The sequence below is a fragment of the Botryllus schlosseri genome, chromosome 5, assembly GCF_051294905.1.
Source record: "Botryllus schlosseri isolate E-star chromosome 5, Bs_hap1, whole genome shotgun sequence".
Classification (NCBI taxonomy): Eukaryota; Metazoa; Chordata; class Ascidiacea; order Stolidobranchia; family Styelidae; genus Botryllus; species Botryllus schlosseri.
In genome coordinates this window covers 11,926,329-11,947,604 of record NC_137240.1, presented here as the reverse complement: position 1 = coordinate 11,947,604, position 21,276 = coordinate 11,926,329, and the positions used below count along the sequence as shown (strand labels likewise).

Sequence of the window (21,276 nt, the reverse complement as noted above, 5' to 3'; positions counted from 1 at the left end):
AATTGGAAAGAACATTGTATATCAACAATCGTATTGTATTGTTAGTTAATTGTTCGCCCGTCACGATGAATTGATCATTCGTGTTGCAGCACGCCTGTATAATACAGTTTTCAGTTTGACATTGCATACAGGTACATACCGATCTTTGGTTCGTGAATGCAATCGGCCTGCCGCAGCTGATGCACGAGTCCGCTCCCTTTATTTCACCCGAATAGCTATTGAACCTTCTGGTTGGCTGGATATGCTCGTCCTCACCGTGCTTTGTCAGATAAGACGTTATATAATATCCAGTGGTCTGGTTCGTTAGCCAGACGAAGTAATGATGCAGCATCGTGATCTGAAATCGTATTGTAGATTGCCAACTCACGGATAGATACGCAAGATGTGAGTCACGGATGAATGCACCGATAAACGTACTGCAGAGCCGTCTAAAAGCAGCAAACTTTGTAGTCCTAGAGCTGGCGATCCATGCGTCCAAATTTGATGCATCTGGTCTTTATCGTAAGCTATTGATGTACTAATTCCGAAAATACAAAATAAAATCTCGTCAGGGCAATGTAACTGCTCCAAAATAGCCGTTTAAGGCCGACTGTTCTGAAAAGTGAGAGCGCTGCAGCAGTATGACCACAACAATTACCAATTACGCCCAGCGATTGTTCAGAACAATGCCGATTCCCAGACTTTCACGACTATTTTGGGATGGTACCATTGCCTATAAATATACTTTTATTGCGGAATCAGTGCGACACTAGCTTTCGATTAGGACCATACATAACAAATTTCGACGCTTGGATCGCCAGCTATGGGACTATCAATTCTGCTGCTTTTAGCCGGCTCAGCAGTTCGCTTCTCGGCGTATTCAATCGTGAGTCACGTGTTGCGAATCCATCCGTTGGTTAGTAATCTAAAAATTGTATACAATGGCAGCCGAGGCCAGCATAGCGGTAAAAATAAAAAAACTTCGCCGGCAAGGGCGCAGTCAAGGGCTTCCGCGGATGGATCCACCAAATTCCTTGTCGACATTTAAAGAGAATGCATTATAAGTCAATTATTTTATGTTGTGCTTGTCAGGTCTCAATGACAATTTAATGTAATTGAAATTGTAATTGAGCAAAATTTTTGTCAAATTACAATTACAATTACAATTACACAAAATAAAAATGCTTCAATTACAATTACAATTACATTGAAAAATGTAATTAATTACATTCAATTACAATTACAAATTACAATTGATCCAACTCTGGTACTGACACATGAACGTAGCGATTTCGTCTAGTCTTTAACATTTAAAACGTGATTCTTTTTACGAAAATCCGAACGGTCGTGATCATAAAACGAGGAAAAGGCAACGATGGTATTCCATATTGCACGCTCTGTCTTTCGCACCTTGATGTCAATGTTAGTTACTATACATCTACACGAAACCAAGTATTTATGCGTGGTTTTACCGAACAGAACCAATCACTTACGGAGCACACACATCCATCATAGCCAAATCGCAAATGACTTTCAGCTATAGTTATAGATAGAACATATAAACCACAAAAACATTGGCTCTAACCTGCGCGTCACTACCATAGAAGTTAGCATAGTTCTTTACTCTCTTTGTTGTAGTCGTGATGTGGCGTTCTGAGAAATACCTAGTCGAAATACCATGCATACCAAAAACAACAACGACTTCGAGATAAAAAGTTTCATTACTTTAGGCAGATGACCAGAATTCCCGTTATCGCAATCTCCTTGCTACCGTTTCACTGGACTATCCGAACAAGCAACTATAGCTGCTAAGCTGTCTATGACACATCTTCTCAATTTCTTGCACATATTTCACAGTATGTATCTTATTGCATATATCGGTACATGACTTGTCACAGTTGATTGAAGATTATGCGAAATCGTAAGGCGACATGAACAATTAAAAAGCATAGCAAGTGAATAAAACAGTTTATAGGCCTGATTAGATTGGGTTTTCCCGCGGTTCAATTAGAATTTCATTTACACCGACGTGTTCTGGTTGGGTGACAGCGTAGAGTACGGCTTTACCGACATCTTCAGGGTCCAATATGCGACACGATCCACTTCCATCATACGCCGCTTTGGCCTGCATGTGACAATAGTCAGTAATCAGTGTGGACTCTGACATTGACAACGCGAAAGCAAGATAATGATCGGATGTATATTAATTAGCGTGTGTAATAGGCTTGTCCAGTTCACGCCAGTGTTGCCAATTTAGCGATTTTCGCGCTAGATCTAGCGATTTTTCATCTGGTTTAGCGCCAAAAAATATGGATCTAGCGCCTAGCGATAAATCTAGCGATTTTTGAAGAAGTATTTAGCGCTTTTTTACCGAAAATAACTAATAAAGATCAGTTCTGGTCGACGACTGCATTGGCTACACCGGCCACCAGAGTGCGGACTCCGATGATACATAATATTGCATGGTGTTCTAAGAACACTATGATTATAGATTACTAACCTACGGATAGATACGCAACTCCTGTCGGTTACGCATGGGCAAACAGTGTCTCTTCTTGCTCAGTAATCTAAAAGTAACATAATCGGCAGTGCTACATCTGGCGACCTGAGCGCTGAAATTTAATATAATTGGCACCGATCGAAAGCCAGTGCCGCATTGACCCCGAAAACACAAACCAAAATCTCGTCAGGGCTATGCACGCGCGCCGAAACAGCCCTCAAAGTCTAAAAACCGGCATTGCTCCAACAATGGCACCGTCGCAATACAATGAACATAACAATGACCAATTTCGTCCAGTGATTGCTCTGATCAATGCCGATTTCAGACTCTGGGGGCTGTTCTGAGGTCGTTCCATTGTCCCGACAAGAATTCAATCCGCATTATCGGAATCAATGCGACACCAGCCCTCGCCCAAGACCAACTTCATTAAATTTCATAGCCCGGGTTGGTCCTCGGATTATTTTCTTAAGGTCTCCACTTATAGTGGCTGACAAACCTGGTTCAAGTCGTGTAGTGTCGGGTCAAGTCGCATGTCGTGTACAAGTACTCACTCACAGTTTAGAGAAGTCAAGCGCATTTCCACGGTACATCGCATCACGTATTCACGGACGCATCGAGCAAGGCAGGCTTATTTAGTGAGCGGTTATGCCTGCAAACCTGGTCAGTGGTCACGCGTATAGCGATCATTGCGCAAAGCGATATGCTTTATCGAAATGCACTGCACGTTTTGCTCCGCTTAGAGATGACTATTACGTGGTATGAACTAGAAATATGATAAGTGACTTTGGCCCCAGACGAGTAAAATATAGCTGAGAAGAATGTATTGATATTATGGTTCAATTTGACACCTTAAGCAATTACTGCGGATTTAGCGCTATTTTTTAGCGCTTTTTTCTCAATATTTAGCGACATCTAGCGATTTTTGACACCAGTTTTAGCGATTTTCTTCCATCCGGACTTGGCAACACTGGTTCACGCAAGCACCAGTTCTGGACTAGATGCTTCGCGTATAGACTCTCACTGACCGCTAGTCTATATCAATCTGTCACGCAGCATGTACACGGGCCAACTTACGTCGTGGTCGTTGGTGTGCGTGAGCAGTTCTGTTTTCACGTCTCCAGGTTGTATGCAAGTAACCCGGATGCCTTTATCTTTAACCTCGTGACGCAAAGCCTGAGAGAGACCTTCGACGAAAAACTTGGTACCGGAATATACCGCCAAGCCGGCGAATCCCTGAATGAAGATATTCATTGTATCTATGCGTGTAAGATGTTACCCTGTAAAAGGTACTTTTAGCAATATCGGGATTAAAGTTTGATGTTACAAAATTATTCAAAGTTACGATACTTTCGAATTCAATTACTTCTAACTCTGTCAATCTGCGTACACTGTGGATTGCGGAGATGTTGAAAGCCATGAACACTGCGCACTGTAAACAGTGATGTATCTCCAGAATATTCGCTGGGGTCAATCTAGCTAAGGGGTGGGCGAACTTTTTGGCTCGCGGGCCGCATTCAACATCTGAATCCATTCGCGGGCCTCACTATAGTAAATGGTGATTATTAGCCAAAAGGGCTTTTTATTTATTGAATCATATAGTGACCTAGGAAATATGGAGATAATATAAATGTGTTTAAAACAAACTAAATATACGCGTCAAATATATCGGCAAGATCTTATAAGCTGGTCGTCCTCAGTAGTCAATTTGTTAATTCTAGATAAGAAAGTCGGTTGTGCCGAGTCTTGCAACAGAGGATGAAAATCTGAATCTGTGGGCAACGATCTGTTCATAGATGTGCTGATTCTAGTTTTGCTTTATCTCCAGGACACACAATGCTGACACCATCATAACCGGTTACCTTTAAATATATTTCTACACTAGATTGATAATATAAAGATAAAATACTCCTACACATATCGAGGACGAATCTACCTAACACACGCGCGAATCGTTTTTTCCAAGCACAGCACCAAAAGTAATAAACTTGCTGGAGTTTCCAATTCAAAATCACGCTCGTGAACCGAATTACGTCATTTCTGTTTCGACTTTCTGTGATGCAAGTGAAACCTTTAAAAATGCGTGGCCTTGAGGTCAAGCTATTGCGGCAGCAAAAAAAGAATACGATATAAACATCATAGTAAGACTATAACTTATGATTGTCATGGTGAAATATATTAAGAAAAAGTTTAGTCAAGTCGTCGCAATAATGAGATTTTTTAGTTCGCATTTTATCAATATTTTTCTTGAGGGTTTCGGGGGCCGGACAAAACCGTAGTTTGCCCGCCCCTAATCTAGCTTGATATAAGTGTCAATTCAGAAAAACCCTTCTATCGGTCACAATATAGATCACGAACCATTGTCGAATAACGATACAGGTATTAAGATAATGCACACTTGTACAGTATATACACAATGGCCGTACTATAATTCGATTTCTGTACATACATGATCTTACAAGACCATTCGTAAAAGTATCATTACTTTTTGATCCGAGAGCCAAGAAGACGCATCGGCAGTTGTATATAGTAACGTCAAAATCACGATGGTAAATGTAATCAACTATCTTTAATTATTGAGAATTTACCCGTCTTCCTGCATCGGATGAAGTGTTGATGATGTGGCCAGTCTTCCGTTCCAACATGCCTGGCAACACGGCCGCCAAGCTATTTGTAACTCCAATGCAGTTCACGTTCACCATTCTGTCCCAGTCATCTTGCATGAAATTATGAATGTGAGTATAATACATCAGTCCGGCGTTGTTCATGAGGATATCAATTTGTCCGCATTCATCTTGGATTTTCTTGGCCACGTCGATAAACTATAGATGAAATAAATATTTGTTTTGATTACGAGTGATATCAGCTGAAATCCATAAGCAGCAGTTAAGCACGTTACGGAATCAGTGTGACGCAGATCTACTACCCAACTAAAAATAACGAAAGTTACAACGTACATCTGCGTGATATACGGTGTGATATTTAAAAATTCTTCTACAGGGTTTTGTTGTTGAATACGCAATTATACCCAAATCGATTTACGGTAAAAGTGGGCCCATATACAATATGAAGCCACATGGTGTATGCCATAAACATCGACAAAAGGGGGTGTTGTATACTGCGTGAGCTAAGAAGGAATGTGTTAAGCCCACGGAACAGTATTGTTTGTTTGTTTGAGGTATTCAAGGTATTCATTTCGACAACAACGGTCATTTACAGCATGCTGATATTTTTTATTATGATTCCGTATCTGCCGACTTCTAGACATTTTTCATGACACCGCTTACGCAGATTAGATCATATGAGTCTTGTTGAGTCGTCATTAGTTTAACCAACGTATTACTGATTGCGCTGCCGCGGCTGTAATAAATCGACATTCATTTCATTCGTTCGAATATGTCGGGGCGAGTACTCTGTCTAACGGGAAGCACTGAAGCAGGTATATATAATTCCTGAGTAACCGTCTCAAGGTGCGGGGCAATCCTGCGATATATATGACTTGGATGCGCTGTTAGTTTCACATGTTTTATTACGTAGTGGTCTGTATAACAATGCCTACATTGTTAAAGACCAAGTGGAGGGACGGTGGACGGGCCTCGAGGTATCACGAAAATGCATCTTCTACTAATATTAGAGATATCTATAGTTCTAGTATTTCTAGTTCTATAGTAATGAGATCTAGTTATGATATTGATATCTACAGATCAGCAGCTCACCTGTTGCCGATTTGAAACATCTAGTTTATAAACCTTGGCAAATCCACCCGACCGCACGATCCCATCGCGCACTTCAAAAAGTCTTTCGTCTCTCCTGGCACATAGACACACCTAATTCAGCAAAAGATGAGACTCGGAATTTAGGAATGACTAAGCGCAAGGGATATCAATATATCCAACCTTTGCACCGGCCATGGCTAACTGCTCCGCAACCGCTTTTCCTATGCCACTTGAAGCCCCGGTAATGAGTGCTACCTTGCTTTGGAGGGCTAGAATATCGAACATGTCAAAGGCATAACTATAAGCAAAACTACTTTTAAACGAAAACAAAAATGTAGTTACGCAATTTCGCCTCTCTCTGCGGTCTGACCAAAATCCTGCGCCTTGAAAGATTGCGTATGTACGTCTTGATGAGCAGCGAGTCAATTTTGGGATATTCTTCATCCATCACGCTTCGCGCGACTTCGGTGAAGACGGTTTGGTCGAAAGTCGCGTCGTTGAAGAATAGTGAGGAATCTCTGTAATATTTTCAAATCACCCATAAGCTTGGGAACGAGTTGATAATATTATGTGATTTGCATGTACACTTATACAGATAGACTTCGTCTATACATCTTTAATAGAATACGAAAAACGATGTATATATATATAACCTATACATGATACACTTGATAAACGATCGTTGAGTTTATGCGTCTTTCTCAGCCAGCATGGTTAGGGTTGCATTTAAAACAAAGGCCTTTTTCAAAACAAAATTGTGTTCTTTTTAGGTTGTAAAATTATGCCATAATTGTGTAGATACTTTCCAAAAACATTTTGTTTGAGCCTACGGACCATTACCGCCCAATTTAGCCGAGGTATATCGACATTATGGGATAGTTGGAACCCTCAAAATAGTCGGTTCAACAGTTATAGTGACTAGTGACTACCCATCTAAATTTGTGAACGACAACTCTGACGCACTATGATGTCATCCCTTTGTGACGTCATCGATCCCGCATACCTAGGGAGAATTAGAGTTCAGCGCGTATGGTACAGATATTTTGTCAAATGAACTATATTTACCTTGTATTTTCAATTGTCAATGCCAATCCACTATGACATCACAATTGAATATTTGTGACGTCATGGCTTGAAAAAAAACATGGGCCCCGTTTTAAACATGTTTGTTTTGAATTGATTTTTATCTCAAATGCAACCCTAGCCACGGTCAGCTACAGATGAAAATTATATCTGAATGGGATTATCGTGTATCGTGTAAAACTCATTAACTAACCTAGATTCGGTGACGGTCCTCAGCATCTGCTTCACGGAAGGCTGACCTTCACGGAGTTGAGGTTCGTCCATGGACGAGACTTTGTCACACCATTCCTCGAAAGGCACTTTGGTCAGCTCGTATCCTTCCTCAATCAGAATATCGCACAGTTTTCTGCGAAAATTATTACCAATAAAATATATCTACTTATTTCAGAAATTGAAACCTCTTGTGTGCCAATAATATTGACAGAAGGTCTGCAGTATATCATCTATATATGTATAACTTACTCTGAAGATATTCTGTTAGCGTTGATCAAATGAAATATCTTGTGCTTGGCGATCTTGAAATTTTGACTGAACGTGACGATAGATTTGCTGATGAAGTCAACCGGCGTCATTTCGACACTCCACGTCATAGTCGGCCAAACTTTTGCCATGCAGCACGCTTGTAGGACAAGAAGATTAAAATCCGATTGGTTCCACCCGGCGTTAACCCGATCTCCCCCCGCGTTTCCTATGAAATACAAGGACCTTCGAAATAGCAGTTTTATAATTTGGCGACTTCCAACTATCTACCGAGTCTGTATATTATTGTAGGCAATCCGTTGCGTAAGGCAGACAATACCAACTGTTCTGCGACCCATTTACTGCGTGAGTATCCATTGTCAAGACGGTCCCACATCGCTTCAGAGGTGTCTTCTTTACAGTCGCTCTACAATACATATAAATCCATCAACTGAAGTCTGAATAATCCGATTGGAAATCAATATGAAATCAAGGGAAGTGAATCGATGAACACTTTTTCATTGGAAACTTCGTCTTAGATCAAAAGTTAAGGTAATCAAAAGTTAGTACCTCGTCAATGGGAAACACCGCGTTCGTGCTGATGTAATGAAGAGCTTTCACTTTGCCAACTGAGCAAAAAAGTAAGACATTCTTCGTTCCATAGACATTCGCTCCTTTCAAAGCATCGTACGGATAAATAAGATTCACGTAAGCGGCGCAATGTATTACAAAATCGATCTGAAATAACAATTAATATTATTTTGGATACGGATATGAACATATCGACGCCTAGCTGTTGCTAAAAAACAATGCATACATATTACATAAAAACAGAATCTGGGAGATCCTAATAGAATTGACATTTAATATTAATATTTCCTGCGTCCGGAATCGCTACCAGTATATTTAGTGACAGTTCGATATAATGCAACTTCTGTCGATTGTTTACCGAGAGTTATGACTTATGAGGATAAACATACGCGTGGATCGATGTTGGATTACAATATTTATGAGCATAAGTCTTTAAAATAGGACTGATGGCAACAAAAGGCGAGTGTGAATCAGTGGGTAACTTGATACGCAAATTCGGAGATCTATATACCTCATGTGTCAAGTGCATGTAGTCTTCTTCCTCCATTCCAAGTTCGAACAAAGCCACATCACCATGTATCACATGAACTCTGTCTTCGAAGATCTGCAAAACTGCATTTTAAAACATTGAAACCGGGAGTGCAAATGCACATTCGACACCTCACGGAAATTGTCATCGTTGAAAAATTCATAAAACTCCATCGTTTTGCGCAGCCGCTCTATTCCTTGATGGTCTTTCGACTTTTTCACCAAACAGTAAATATTCGTCTGCAACAAAATAGTAACGCAGATTAATAGGTGGTGTCTGTGATGTTACGATGGTGCTCTTACTTTTGTAAGAGTGAGGAGATCGCGGAGAATGTACGCCCCGATAAATCCTGTAGCCCCGGTAAGAAGGACACGCCCCCTCCTCCATCGATGCCCGTAATTGACAGATCGCCAAAATGCCCGCAGCTGAATGTCGAGGTTGACTTCGGGAACAGCGTTCAGCGATACCTCTTTCTTCAGGTCAACCTCGCGCTCCACAACTAAGCTATACAGTGAATTGCGCTTGTAGGATACTGTAATGTAGTAATTCGAAAACGCCGTACCTCGTAGTATCGGCTGTTCTTGAATCTATGAGCTCAGACAACTCGGCAATAGTCGGCTTGGCGAAAAGCGTCTTGACATCGATTTCCGCATCGAAAACTTCTCGTATTTTCCCGATCAAGCGAGCGGCAAGCAAGGAATGTCTGCGTACATTGCACAAAACATATCTTTTGATAAAAAGTGCATCACGTCATGTCAGTGAAGTAGCCCTAGTTTTAGTCTGTATATTCAATCGCTCATTTATCATCAGAGGTGGTTAGTCACGAACTACTTCTAGTTTTTTAGAGTGCTCAAGTAGGTTTGCTCTACTTGTACCGCTTACTCAAGTACTCTAGAGCAGTGGTTCTCAACCTTTTTCACCTCGCGGACCGGTAAAATTTCAAAAGATATTAGGCGGACCGGTGGACCTTAAAAATTGAAATATCACAAAATGTAATGTCTGCAGGCGTTTTTCTGCAAGTATGGTACTAGAGCAGGGGTGACCAACCTTTGTGCTATTCGCGACCGCATTTCGATGACTTTATATGGCCTACGGCCGCATTCCAAGAAATAGTAACGAACTAACTGGACGCGAAATTCCCACGTTAAACTGACCATGTCCATTTCTATATAATTCCGGGCTAATCTACCTTTTTATATCGTCTTACTGTACGCACCGAAATCTCTACATATTGGTCATGTTATGACTAATTATTGGGGACGGTAATAGTCGCGCAAAGCGCGGAAAATTCTTTCGATTCACGAATGAATTTCGTCAATAATATTCGTAGTTCTTATATTGCTATAAAATATTTATCCTTTCTCAGCCAATGCGATTAGATTCATCGCTGGAGTTGGAGAGAGTGTTTTCGGAAATTAAGGACAAGTCATAAATGATGATGCATCTTCGGGTGCGCCAATCGTTATTATTGTCACTTCGTTGCGTGTTCTTTTTTCTTGACCTCCCATCAGGATTGTCGGTATAGTGGAAAGATATCGGAATCTCCCAAACATACCAGAGACAAATTTCTTTCGTGAGGAGCGCACGATTCCCAGTACAGGTATTTCTATATGCGGGCGATGCATCATTTCCTCCGCTGTTCACATCTGTATTGTGGGGCTCTGAATGCCAAGGGCACTACGACTATAATAAAATCGAAAAATGAAGTCTCATTGAATCGTTCCAGGCGCGAAGAAAATTTCAAGAATGATTAAAATATATCAAAAAATCGGGAGTCAATTCGTATATTGAATTTTTTTGTCGACTGTCACCAACACATACTAATTGAATTACTTGTCCACGGCCTCAACAACTTTCTTCTACGGCCGCAGGATGGCCACCCCTGTACTAGAGAGTGACATTTTAGGGGTTTTGTTCGTAATTAAATGTTTAAGATGCATCGACGAAGAGGTCGCGACGAAACATTCTTCATTGGCTTGCTCGTATGTGGTCACCGGAGACACCTTGAACTTCAAGTCAATCGAACATGTTTCCGAGCCTAATCTTATCTCACGAAGTTCTGCAGCAGTTTAAAATTTGACGTTTTATATGTTTTATCAACGGACAAGCCTCCTTCCCTCTTGAAATGAAGGAATAAAATCTAATATACCCCGCGGACCGGCAGAAAAGTCGTCGCGGACCGGCACCGGTCCGCGGATCGGCGGTTGAGAGCCACTGCTCTAGAGTACTTCAAATTCTACTCAACACTATTTTTCGGCAAAGTACTGACTTTATACAATTAAGATTTTGTAACGTAGAAAGTAGTTTGGTGATATGTTTGGATTACTTTTATGCGTGAAATTTTCATAACAACCGCATGGGTGAACCAGCGCCTGTATCATGGCTACCAAATATATTTCCGAAAATTACGCCTGTTTGTAGTGTTATTAGCTATTTTGCGTCGCGTCTCGAGGATTCAACCTATATACGATGCATAATTCAGCTACCACCAGTTCCATGAGTAAACAGGCATGGTGCAAAAGGCCTCAGTTTGCCGAGAATCACCCCCCCCCACCCTATACAATATATACTTACATACATACATACATACCTACATACATACATACCACCAATCAACTGCGCTAAGGGTATACTGAAGCGCTCGACCATAAATCTACTTTTCAAAAGTGCCTACTTGAGTACTTTTCATACCTTCATTTTATACTTCCACTTGAAGTAGTTTTGACATGTATTTGAAATTGCTACTATTACTTGTATATAAGTAGAATGTTACGGCGTTACTTCTACTTCTACTTGCGAACCAACGCTTACTTTGACTATTATACCTCTGTTTATTATAGAGTTTTGACGGTAAAGTACTTTACATCCTGATATGAAATGTAATGGTATAACCATACCCTCCAAGGTCGAAAAAACTTTCCTCCATATCGCTGACTTGAAACTGCAAAATTTCACTCCACAGTTTCCTCATGATTCTCTCCGTCTCGGTCGGCGGTTTTTCGTTAGCCTGAAATCCACCGCCCGCTCCTTGGCTTGACGATGTGATGGATGGCAAGGCTTTTTTGTCCAACTTTCCCGTCGCAGCAAGCATCGGAATACTGAAATTCGATTTGATAAGAGACGTGAGGTCTAGCATCGTAAAATGTCAGTGTCAGAGGATAATGTATCTTTAGATTACGTGAGTTATAGTTTCGATAAACTTACTGCTTGAGGAACAAGATGTGAGCGGGAATCATATAGTTTGGAAGCCTCTGTTTCAAGTCGGACCGCAACTCTTTTGCGGTCATCTCTTGCGTGGGGACAACATACGCGACCAATTGTTTGTCGGTGCCTTCTTCGCCTACAGCGAGGACGACGCATGCATTGACCTTGACACTTTGCAGAATTGCGTTCTCCACCGCCTGGAATAATGAGTAAAATGTCGGACAGGATTAGATTCCTGAAAGCGCAGTACCGTAATTTCTCAGGTTCACAAAAAAGCCGCTCTAACTATTGTATCGGTGTTTACGGAGGTATAGGAGTTATTAATTAATTCAAGGCATTTCAGCGGCGCTTAATGCCTTTTTAGGCCTTGTGCACCACGGCATGGATATTGTCAGGGTTGTAATGACTCGAGTCATGACTCGACTCGAGTCAGACTCGAGTCACGATTTTCTGATGACTCGACTTGACTCGAGTCATTTTCTCAAATTACAAAAATGACTCGACTCGAGTCAATCTGTGTATTGACTCGACTTGGACTCGAGTCATTGCGCATGACTCGAACCAAGTCACATGACTCGAGATTCAGACGGCCAAGACCGACATTTCATTGTAATTTCGAAGAACAAGTAAAGTAACCACCCTATTGGGATTTCATGTATTGGTACGGGTATTTGAAAATACGATAGGAAACTGTTAAAAATGAGGAAAATTAGTATTTTATAAATGCGAACCATTCGATATCACCAAACATAGTTATAAAAGTTGGTTTAACATGAGTTAAACTGGAAACTGAGAAGTCAACACATTGACTTGGACTCGGACTCGAGTCATAACACCATGACTCGGACTCGAACCTCTGTTCGATGACTTGGACTCGACTTGACTCGGTGGTGAATTGAAAATGACTCGACTTGACTCGAGTCAAAACTATAAAACTGAGATTGACTTGTGACTCGGAACTTTATGGCTTGGTTACAACCCTGGATATTGTACAGTTCAATGACATTGTCTTTATAGTATCTTCGACCTTTTCTTTTTGCATCGTTCTTCAATTGCTTCGTAATCGTTTACATTGTCAGTAACAGCGGGATCAGCGACGAGGAGCCCAGATACACATCCGACACATAGAAACTAGCCCGAACAAGGCTTCGAACCAACCACCATTGGTGTCGCAGCGCGGGCGATTTACACACTGCGCCACTCACATACCCGAGGCATAGGGGTAACTTGTGAGACAACAGTTACGGTTCTTCTGAAATATTCCGTAACATTACTTTCAGCCCAGTTTAACTAGTCTGTTACAGAAACTTTATCAAGTTTGAATAACTGGTGGGTGGTACAAAATCATGAACGTACTTTTGAAAGCAGTATTTATCAAGTTTGCTTATAAAAAGACAGACCTCAAACCGGTTTGGGAGAATGGATCGGATTGTGAACACTGAACAGTCAATTTGAAACTTAATGATTCCTAAAGAATGACATCATATCGAAATGACGACGGCACTACAACACATGTCTCACTTTGATATACCTGTATTTCTATACTGAATCCACGGATCTTAACCATTGAATCGCATCGTCCGCATATTTCGAGATCTCGGTTTGATAAAACCAGCCCCCAATCGCCAGTTTTGTACAGTCGTATCGTTCCGTTGCCTTGTTGGATGTTGAGAAACCTTTTCTTGTTAATTTCGGGTCGATTGAGATACTGGCGTGCAAGTGTAGGTCCGCCAACGTAAATCTAGGAAAGATTGCTATATTATTATATCGTAAACTTGGTTTTATTATTATGCACCCTTCGGGCGACAGACGTAATACAGGTAATCGTTATTCGCCTAAAATGCAACGTTTGACAGAATTACCTCTCCGGGCACACCAGGTGGTTGTTCTTCCATGTTTTCATTCCGAACACTTATGCAAACCCCAGGCAGCACAGTACCAACAGGTGCAAATTTTTTCTTCTCCATACCAACGCTGTTGCCTTTTATAATTTTGCTCGTCCAGAAACTGGACAAGTCAGCCGCGGCAACATCATGACATTCTATAGTGAGATTTCACATATAAGTACCTTGGTAATTTCAAATCAGTAAGTAAATCAGATAAGAAGACATACCTGAAATACTGTAGAGATTAAGGAATTGTACCCACGGCAGGGATTTCATGCAGCGTCCAAGAAGAGACATGGTGACCACCTCACCGCAAAACCACACAATTCTGTCGCAAGGCGATTGCATGTTTATTTCGTAACCACGCGAAGCATTCATTTATACGCAGTACCTCAAGCTTTTTAGCGAATCCACATTGATACCCTCAGTGTCCAGCACAGTCTCCAAAAGCGATGGAGTAAATAGGACTCTGGTAATTTCATTGGTTTGCATGAATTGGACCAGAAGAGCCGGATCATAGATCACGTTGTCGGGTATGATGTACATCGTAACACCCTGATGAAGTAATGAGATTAGGTTACCGACTGCGGTAAACGTGTTATTGGTTGCTTGAAAATGTATCGTGTCTACGGACAGAGATAAATGTAATACGACAATACTAATTAACATTAACAGTAAAGTCTCATGTTTCGATTTACACCCGAATTCACCCCTTTTCAGAGGTGGTCAGCAGGCCTAATGAAGTATAACGGAAACATCTACGAGATTATATTTCCGAAGATCCCACCTTTACGGCGACATTAGTTATTTTGCGTTAGTCGTGATAATACATCTTGTAGTTTAGAAAATAGCCACCTCGGATTACCCCCTAATAGTACGCAAAACTTCGATGAAATCTGCTCCTTTAGACCACTTGAGTACTTTTCAGAGATCCATTGGCTACTTCCATTTGAAGAAGTTTTGACATGTATCTGACAATGCCACTTCTACTTGTAATTCGGTAGCAATTTACGAAGTTACTTCTACTTCTACTTGAGGAGAAAAACAGATTACTTTTGCTATACTTATGCCCTTCCACCACGTAATCTAAAAAACATATTCTCGCTTGAGAAGCACTATCTCTATTTATAGACATACCCACGTTCACATAGTTTGCTTCCAGCAGCGTATTGCACAATCATTCGAGGACCTCATTGTGAGTGGATTGCATTACTATCAAAATGATTTCCAACAAAATGGTCTGTAAAGGCACAACACTCTTACTTTCAGCAGAGGCCGTAGCATCTCCCACGTAAAAAATACATTACACGCAACCCGTTCGCCTTCTTCAAATGGATAAGCCAAGTGCCTCCACGTGTAAGAGAAAACAGCACCTCTGTGTGGACACATTATACCTGATAATGTATACGTGGAAATCATTTTAGCAATACACATGTTCACATATTGTAAAATCATTCCATTATATTCATTCGTAGGTAATTTCGTTTAAACTGGTAGATAATTAGCACGCAACAAACCTTTCGGTTTCCCGGTCGTTCCCGAAGAGTAGCATACATAAGCTAAATCATCCAGTTTTGCCCTTGCCGGTTGGGCCGTTTCGCGTTCACTAAGGGACACCTTCTCCGACCATCCGTCAGAAAGGGTGAAAATACTTTCTTTTGCGTCAGCAATCTCTATAAATATTAGCACGATTAAGCACACCATTTAGTTTAGGTATGTATACTGTGCGTATTTACCAGTAATGCGAGCTTCCCATTGTTTACTAGTCAATATACAGGCTGGCTTCGCATCGTCAAATATGTCGAGAAGAAGGTGAGATGGATAGGTAACGTCAAGTGGCATGTAAGGTGCTCCTGGTAAAATATAAGCAAAGGAATACGGTCCACACAACGTGTACAACTATGACCACTAACTACCATGTATTCTTACAACAAGTACAGTAACAGAATACGCTTTGCTCACGAAAGTAATAAGCAAACGCAACTACGACCGTCAAGCGTCCATCCTTTAAAACAGGGCCAGCCAACCCGTGGCCCGCGAGAAGGTTTTGAGTGGCCCGCGAGGTAATTTCCGAAATTCCTAATATCATCAAAGATGGATTGCACAGATTGTGAACTTGCAAGGCCAACCAAAAATTTGATTAGTCTGGCCGCAACACTTGAGATGTGATGAATAAAATATCAGTTTCGACTCTCTACAAGCTTAGCGCACTATGTTGTCACTCGATTTCTTGTTTTTAAAATTGTTGCCCTTTTGTGAAAATTGAAGAACACCCAATGTATCAGATTGAGTGTCGTTCAACATATGCGACCTTGCGTTTGCGCTCGCAGTAAGACCGTCGACTATGAAACCTAGGCACGAAATTTTCAACGCATGTTGGTCGCAGCTTTCGATATCGATATGTCCATGCGCCGAATACCCCAGCCCTCGCAAACTTATCCCAACGATATACAGCAGGCCCACAATATAGTCAAGTGACAATATTATTGACCTATCAACTTCAAAAATTTTTCGCGCTTCGCGCGGATAGTGGCCCGCGCAGATGTTCGTCAATCGAATTTGGCCCTTTGGCTGAAAAGGTTGGCCAGCCCTGCTTTAAAACTTACCTGCTTTGAGAATGGCGATGTACGAGATGACGTATTCGATACATTTCTCCATATATATTCCGACAGGCACATCAGTTTTAGCTCCCAGAGATATCAGCTTCACAGCAAGTAGGTCTGTCTTTTTGTCCAATTCTTCGAAGGTTATGGAGTTTCCTTCAAACACAACGGCTATTTGCCGGGGAGTGCGCTGAGCCTGCGCTTTGAAAATATCGTGCAGACATCCTCCGGATTCGTATCTTGGAGAAATGGTATAAGAATATTATACTTGGTTGTGTACTGAACTTGAGTCGGGCGAGACTGGAGCCTGAAATAGCGTGACCGTATATAGCTGTTCTCTCAATCAAAGAATTATAGAGTAACGTATCGATCAGACGATGTTTGTTTTAGACAGCGATGGTGCATTTCTATGAATGAACTTTTGATTGTGACGCAACGAGCTGTGCCTCAGACGAGAAATTAGGCTTGGTGTGTAATTGTGTAGGAACAGCAGAAGTCAAACTGTTTTGCAATAACTATTCATTATAATGTTTTCGTTTTGTGTGAATATATATTATATTTTAATGGTTTGTTCATTTAACACTCTGTTGATGCACATTGCACAATTCATTTTATGCACTATATCAGTCTATAGTAGCCTATTAGATGCGTAGCTAGATGGCATTGTGGATGATTTGTAGTTTTTATTCCCGACAGCGGCTCCCTGTCGCAAGAAAGCTAACTGGTTTTATTCTTTTAGCGCTCTCTTGATTTTGCACACCAGAAACATATAGTAATATATTAGATGTGTAGTTACTTAGATGTGTATTATGTTATATTTTGATTTTACGACTCAGCAAAAATTTGGAGTTCCGCGAAGGCTTGCAGATTAGCGTAAGTGTTACGCAGATTAGTAAAGGTGCTCTACAGAAATAGCCGAATGTTGGAAATTGCGGCCTAAGTTAACAAAATTGGCCTAAAACTAATAATCTTCAAACGTTACGAGAGGAATCGGTACGGCAGCACGCATGACGTAACCCTCTCCAGCGCTGAGTAAGGCAAGTCTCCGATACACTACAGCACTGACAAGGTAAATGAAGTAAACCTGCCGTCGGGTCCTTTACCTGTTGTTGGATACTTTTCAATGACGCTTATAACCAGGCCGTGTTATTTTTGGCATATGCCAAAACTGCCAAAAATAACTTATTTTTGGCATTTTTCGATTTTTATTTTTGGCAGTTTTGGCATCGTCCTCCAAATAGATAGTTTCAGCCTCGAATTAGTCACAAAAACGCTTTATTTGGGCTAGTTTGTCAAAAGACACCACAAAATGTGCAGCATCCACGTATAATCAGTGCCAACAAACAATAAGAAAAACCTAACGATTTCATAGGTTAATAATATCAAACGAAACCACAAAATGTGCAGTATCCATCGAAATCGGTGCCAATAAGCAAAAAAAAGAAAGAGAAGCCTAACAAACACGCTCAACAGCTGATTGTTACAGCTGTTGAATAGACTTAAATCGTTTGCACTGTAACAGTGCTTCCAAACTCAGGTCAGCTAAGTTTCTCCTAAATTCATTTCTCGCCCAGCGAATCTGGGAAATATCGGCTTCAACAGTAGCCGTTGAGGGAAAGAATGTTGCCAGTCATCCACAAAAGGTTTTCAGAGCTTCAAAATCCGAGCCGAACCGGCTGCCATGCATCATGAAAAGAGATCACTTCGCCAGTGCCATCGATCTCATCGCGGAAATAATTTTCTTCCCGATCCTTTTCCAGGAGTTTCCTGTGTTGTCTCTCAACACATTCTATTTAGGGCCCGACTGTCATTTCTCATTCAGTCTACCGATATATTTTCGGAGGACTTTTGTCACTTCAAGTGGCTTTAATATTACCAACTCGCATGGAAGAGTCCTGGGAAGGTTAGCTTGACATTGACGCAACAAGACTGTCTGGCAAAACGAGACTATGCAGCTCAGAAATAGCCAGACAATTTGTTGCGTCACAATGTTCAACTCGATCACAATGCAAAGATCGTGGTTGATTTTGGGGATTCCAGTTCCATGAGCAGAATACAATATATATTTTAATAATCAGTACTGCGGCAGCTTCTCATTGATACCCGTTTTATCAAATTTTGTGCTCAACAAGCCGGTCAAAAATGGTCGTAAAATTGCCTTTGGACAAATGGAAAGTATGACGTAAACCAAATGCAGTCAGCCGTTCAATCTCGCTGTGCCCACACCATTTAGGACACCATGCTTTCACCCCTAATGGGTGGGCTGGACCCAGATTAAGAAACCTGCCTTTCACAAACGCTCTTCTCGCTTGTAACGCGGTCCTGTTAACACAACACCATTAACGAATACACTATTTGGCAGGCCGTGTTATTTTTGGCATATGCCAAAAATTGCTTATTTTTGGCATTTTCAAATTTTTATTTTTGGCAGTTTTGGCATCTGGCTCCTGAAATGCCAAAAATAACACGGCCTGCTTATAACGTTGCATTTGTCCTGAATCTTTAAATTAGGACATTGGATTGGACATCAACAGTCGCGTCAAATAATATACCGACGCATCGTAGGCCGCAAAGCTGGTAATTTTAGCCATTCAAGGCGCAGTGGTGTTTGGCTAATGCGTGGTCTACCTTGATTCCAATAAACGACGCAAATAACGCTCATCGTGAGAGGTAAGCATCGATAACAATGCAAAACAATAAATCATCTCAGTAGAGTGCCGGTAGTATGAATGTTATTTCCGCTTATCAGCGATCTACGAGACTATGGTATTCCAGACATGGACTGGACGACTGTGGGGTGGCCAATGTATTCCAACAATTTCACATTTCATGCATAAGCAATAAGCATAAGCAATAAGCATATGAAATAGTTTAAATAAAACGATACTCACTCTTCCAAAACGTTCATTTCGCCGATCAAGAACACAAGTCGACCTGCTGCCTAATCACCAGTCAGCTGAGTAACTACGCGAACGTATAGGCATAATCGCATCTATAATAATATGTGAGAGTGTAATATATGTGTACTCGGTTTCTCGGCGGACTTTGGTCGTGTTGCAATTGGAATTTGAGTTCAAAACAATCCGTGGTGGCACGGCGGAGAAGCCATCCTAAAGCTGTTTACGTGATTTGAGGCGATGGATTGCAAATATGTTAAATTGACTTGCGATCATGGCGAAGATCGAAGGTCGATGGGCGATGGACGGACTCCGAGTTCGTAGTTTACAACCACGACTTTACGTCTCTGCATGCATATTGCGTATGCGTAGCTTATACGTTTCTACTACTTGATCAGATTGCCTGGTGGCGAATGTGTTGAATCGGAACCTATGTAATGCGTAGACCCAGGCAGGGATATATAGAGCTCTATATATCCCTGGCCCAGGTTGAACGCAATCTGCTCGTCTAATATTTTATGTACCGAATGGGGCAAGAAGTCGATAAATATGCGAAAACTTCTATCGCATAAAAATCATATGTATGAGTTTTTCAAAACTATTTTCCCGGCAATTCATATAGGCCCTACATATGCATAAGTTATGGCGTAAAAAGGTTATACAATACCTAACACTATGGAATAGATAATGTCGAGAAAACGACGCAGTTATACAAGACACCGGAGCTATTAGCTGTGATGTGCTGATGACTCCACAGTGCACAATAATAATAATAATAATAATTGGCACTACAGGTGCCGTAAGCAAAAAAAAACTCATGAGACATATCCAACAGATTCCGGGAAACGTTCGATTCAACATGATCCAAAAGATCACGTTATTGGGCACTGTGCAGTGTGCATATTCGTCGGAAGGCCTTGAATGCACCACTGAACTAAAATTACACTTGTGCACGTGAATCACAGCATAATTTCTGTGATTTCGATACTTCATTTTCAATCAACTCTACCTCTGCTCTGCAACCGTTGCCAATTCTTCATCCACCGCAATTCTGTAATCTGACCTCTTCATGTACTGCCTAGGAATAACAATTTGACTGTATTACTGAAATTTAATAATTTACTCCAATCTCGCCATTTTCGTTTGGAGGCAGGTTGCTCCCTGGATTATGTGTATATTTGCCAGTTTTACTCTGAATAAAGAATATAAATAGAATAATAATGCCCGGATTATTTGTATATTTACCAGTTTTACTGTGAATAAAGAATATAATAATGCTAAATATGTCATGGTACACAAATATCATGAATCTCAATATTAACGCTACAGAAAAACGTCACATCATTGACTACTTTGACGATGAAAAGATGTAGTAAAATTGATATTGATATATCATTAATACTCCATAGAACAATATTGTACGCTTGTATTCCCTGGTATTGTGCGATGACCATGACCACTTGAGATCTGCCAATATAATATAATTTACACTGGTGCGTTCGCATTCAAGCACTTTGCATTCCCGCGTGTGTCAGAATATGGTTTGCTCTTCAATTTCGCATAAAAATTCATATCGGTATCGCTTCTGCGGCTTGCGGTACCTGTTTGTTCATTGTATTAAATTGTTCAATTAACAAGATCGCAGACCCGTTTAACAGTCTCCCTGTTATTTATGATCATTATTTGTCTACTCTACAACGACGGGTAGTTGCCGACTTGTGTAGAATAGACTGCGGCCAGCACTCGTGTTTGCTAAGTAGTATACCAACACAACGGCTTTGTGAATCACCCGCACCATGTAGCAGCAATAGTAGCTGACGATGAAAGTTTCA

At 41.0% G+C, this 21,276-nt stretch overlaps 1 protein-coding gene across 1 annotated transcript; it reads right to left on the bottom strand.

Moving 5' to 3' along the window:
• Positions 1 to 1,828: 1,828 nt before the first annotated feature.
• On the bottom strand, positions 1,829 to 19,567 carry LOC145439722 (uncharacterized). The gene is made up of 25 exons (XM_080317300.1): positions 19,439 to 19,567; positions 16,551 to 16,786; positions 15,681 to 15,797; positions 15,462 to 15,617; positions 15,208 to 15,338; positions 14,336 to 14,499; positions 14,172 to 14,272; positions 13,921 to 14,099; positions 13,590 to 13,799; positions 12,059 to 12,255; positions 11,752 to 11,952; positions 9,417 to 9,557; positions 9,157 to 9,358; positions 8,986 to 9,093; positions 8,837 to 8,929; positions 8,305 to 8,472; positions 8,026 to 8,161; positions 7,738 to 7,963; positions 7,469 to 7,621; positions 6,535 to 6,710; positions 6,373 to 6,461; positions 6,193 to 6,303; positions 5,065 to 5,298; positions 3,554 to 3,712; positions 1,829 to 2,104 (listed from the first exon to the last, which is right to left on the bottom strand). The coding sequence occupies exons 1-25, from the start codon at positions 19,453 to 19,455 to the stop codon at positions 1,961 to 1,963; spliced, it is 3,849 nt and encodes a 1,282-aa protein (XP_080173426.1). The 5' UTR covers positions 19,456 to 19,567; the 3' UTR covers positions 1,829 to 1,960.
• Positions 19,568 to 21,276: the final 1,709 nt, after the last annotated feature.

Coding starts and splice junctions, on each gene's coding strand:
- LOC145439722 (XM_080317300.1), bottom strand. Junction 7,622..7,737: donor GCTAACAGAATATCTTCAGA/GTAAGTTATACA, acceptor TAATTTTCGCAG/AAAACTGTGCGATATTCTGA. Junction 6,304..6,372: donor TAGCCATGGCCGGTGCAAAG/GTTGGATATATT, acceptor TTGCTGAATTAG/GTGTGTCTATGTGCCAGGAG.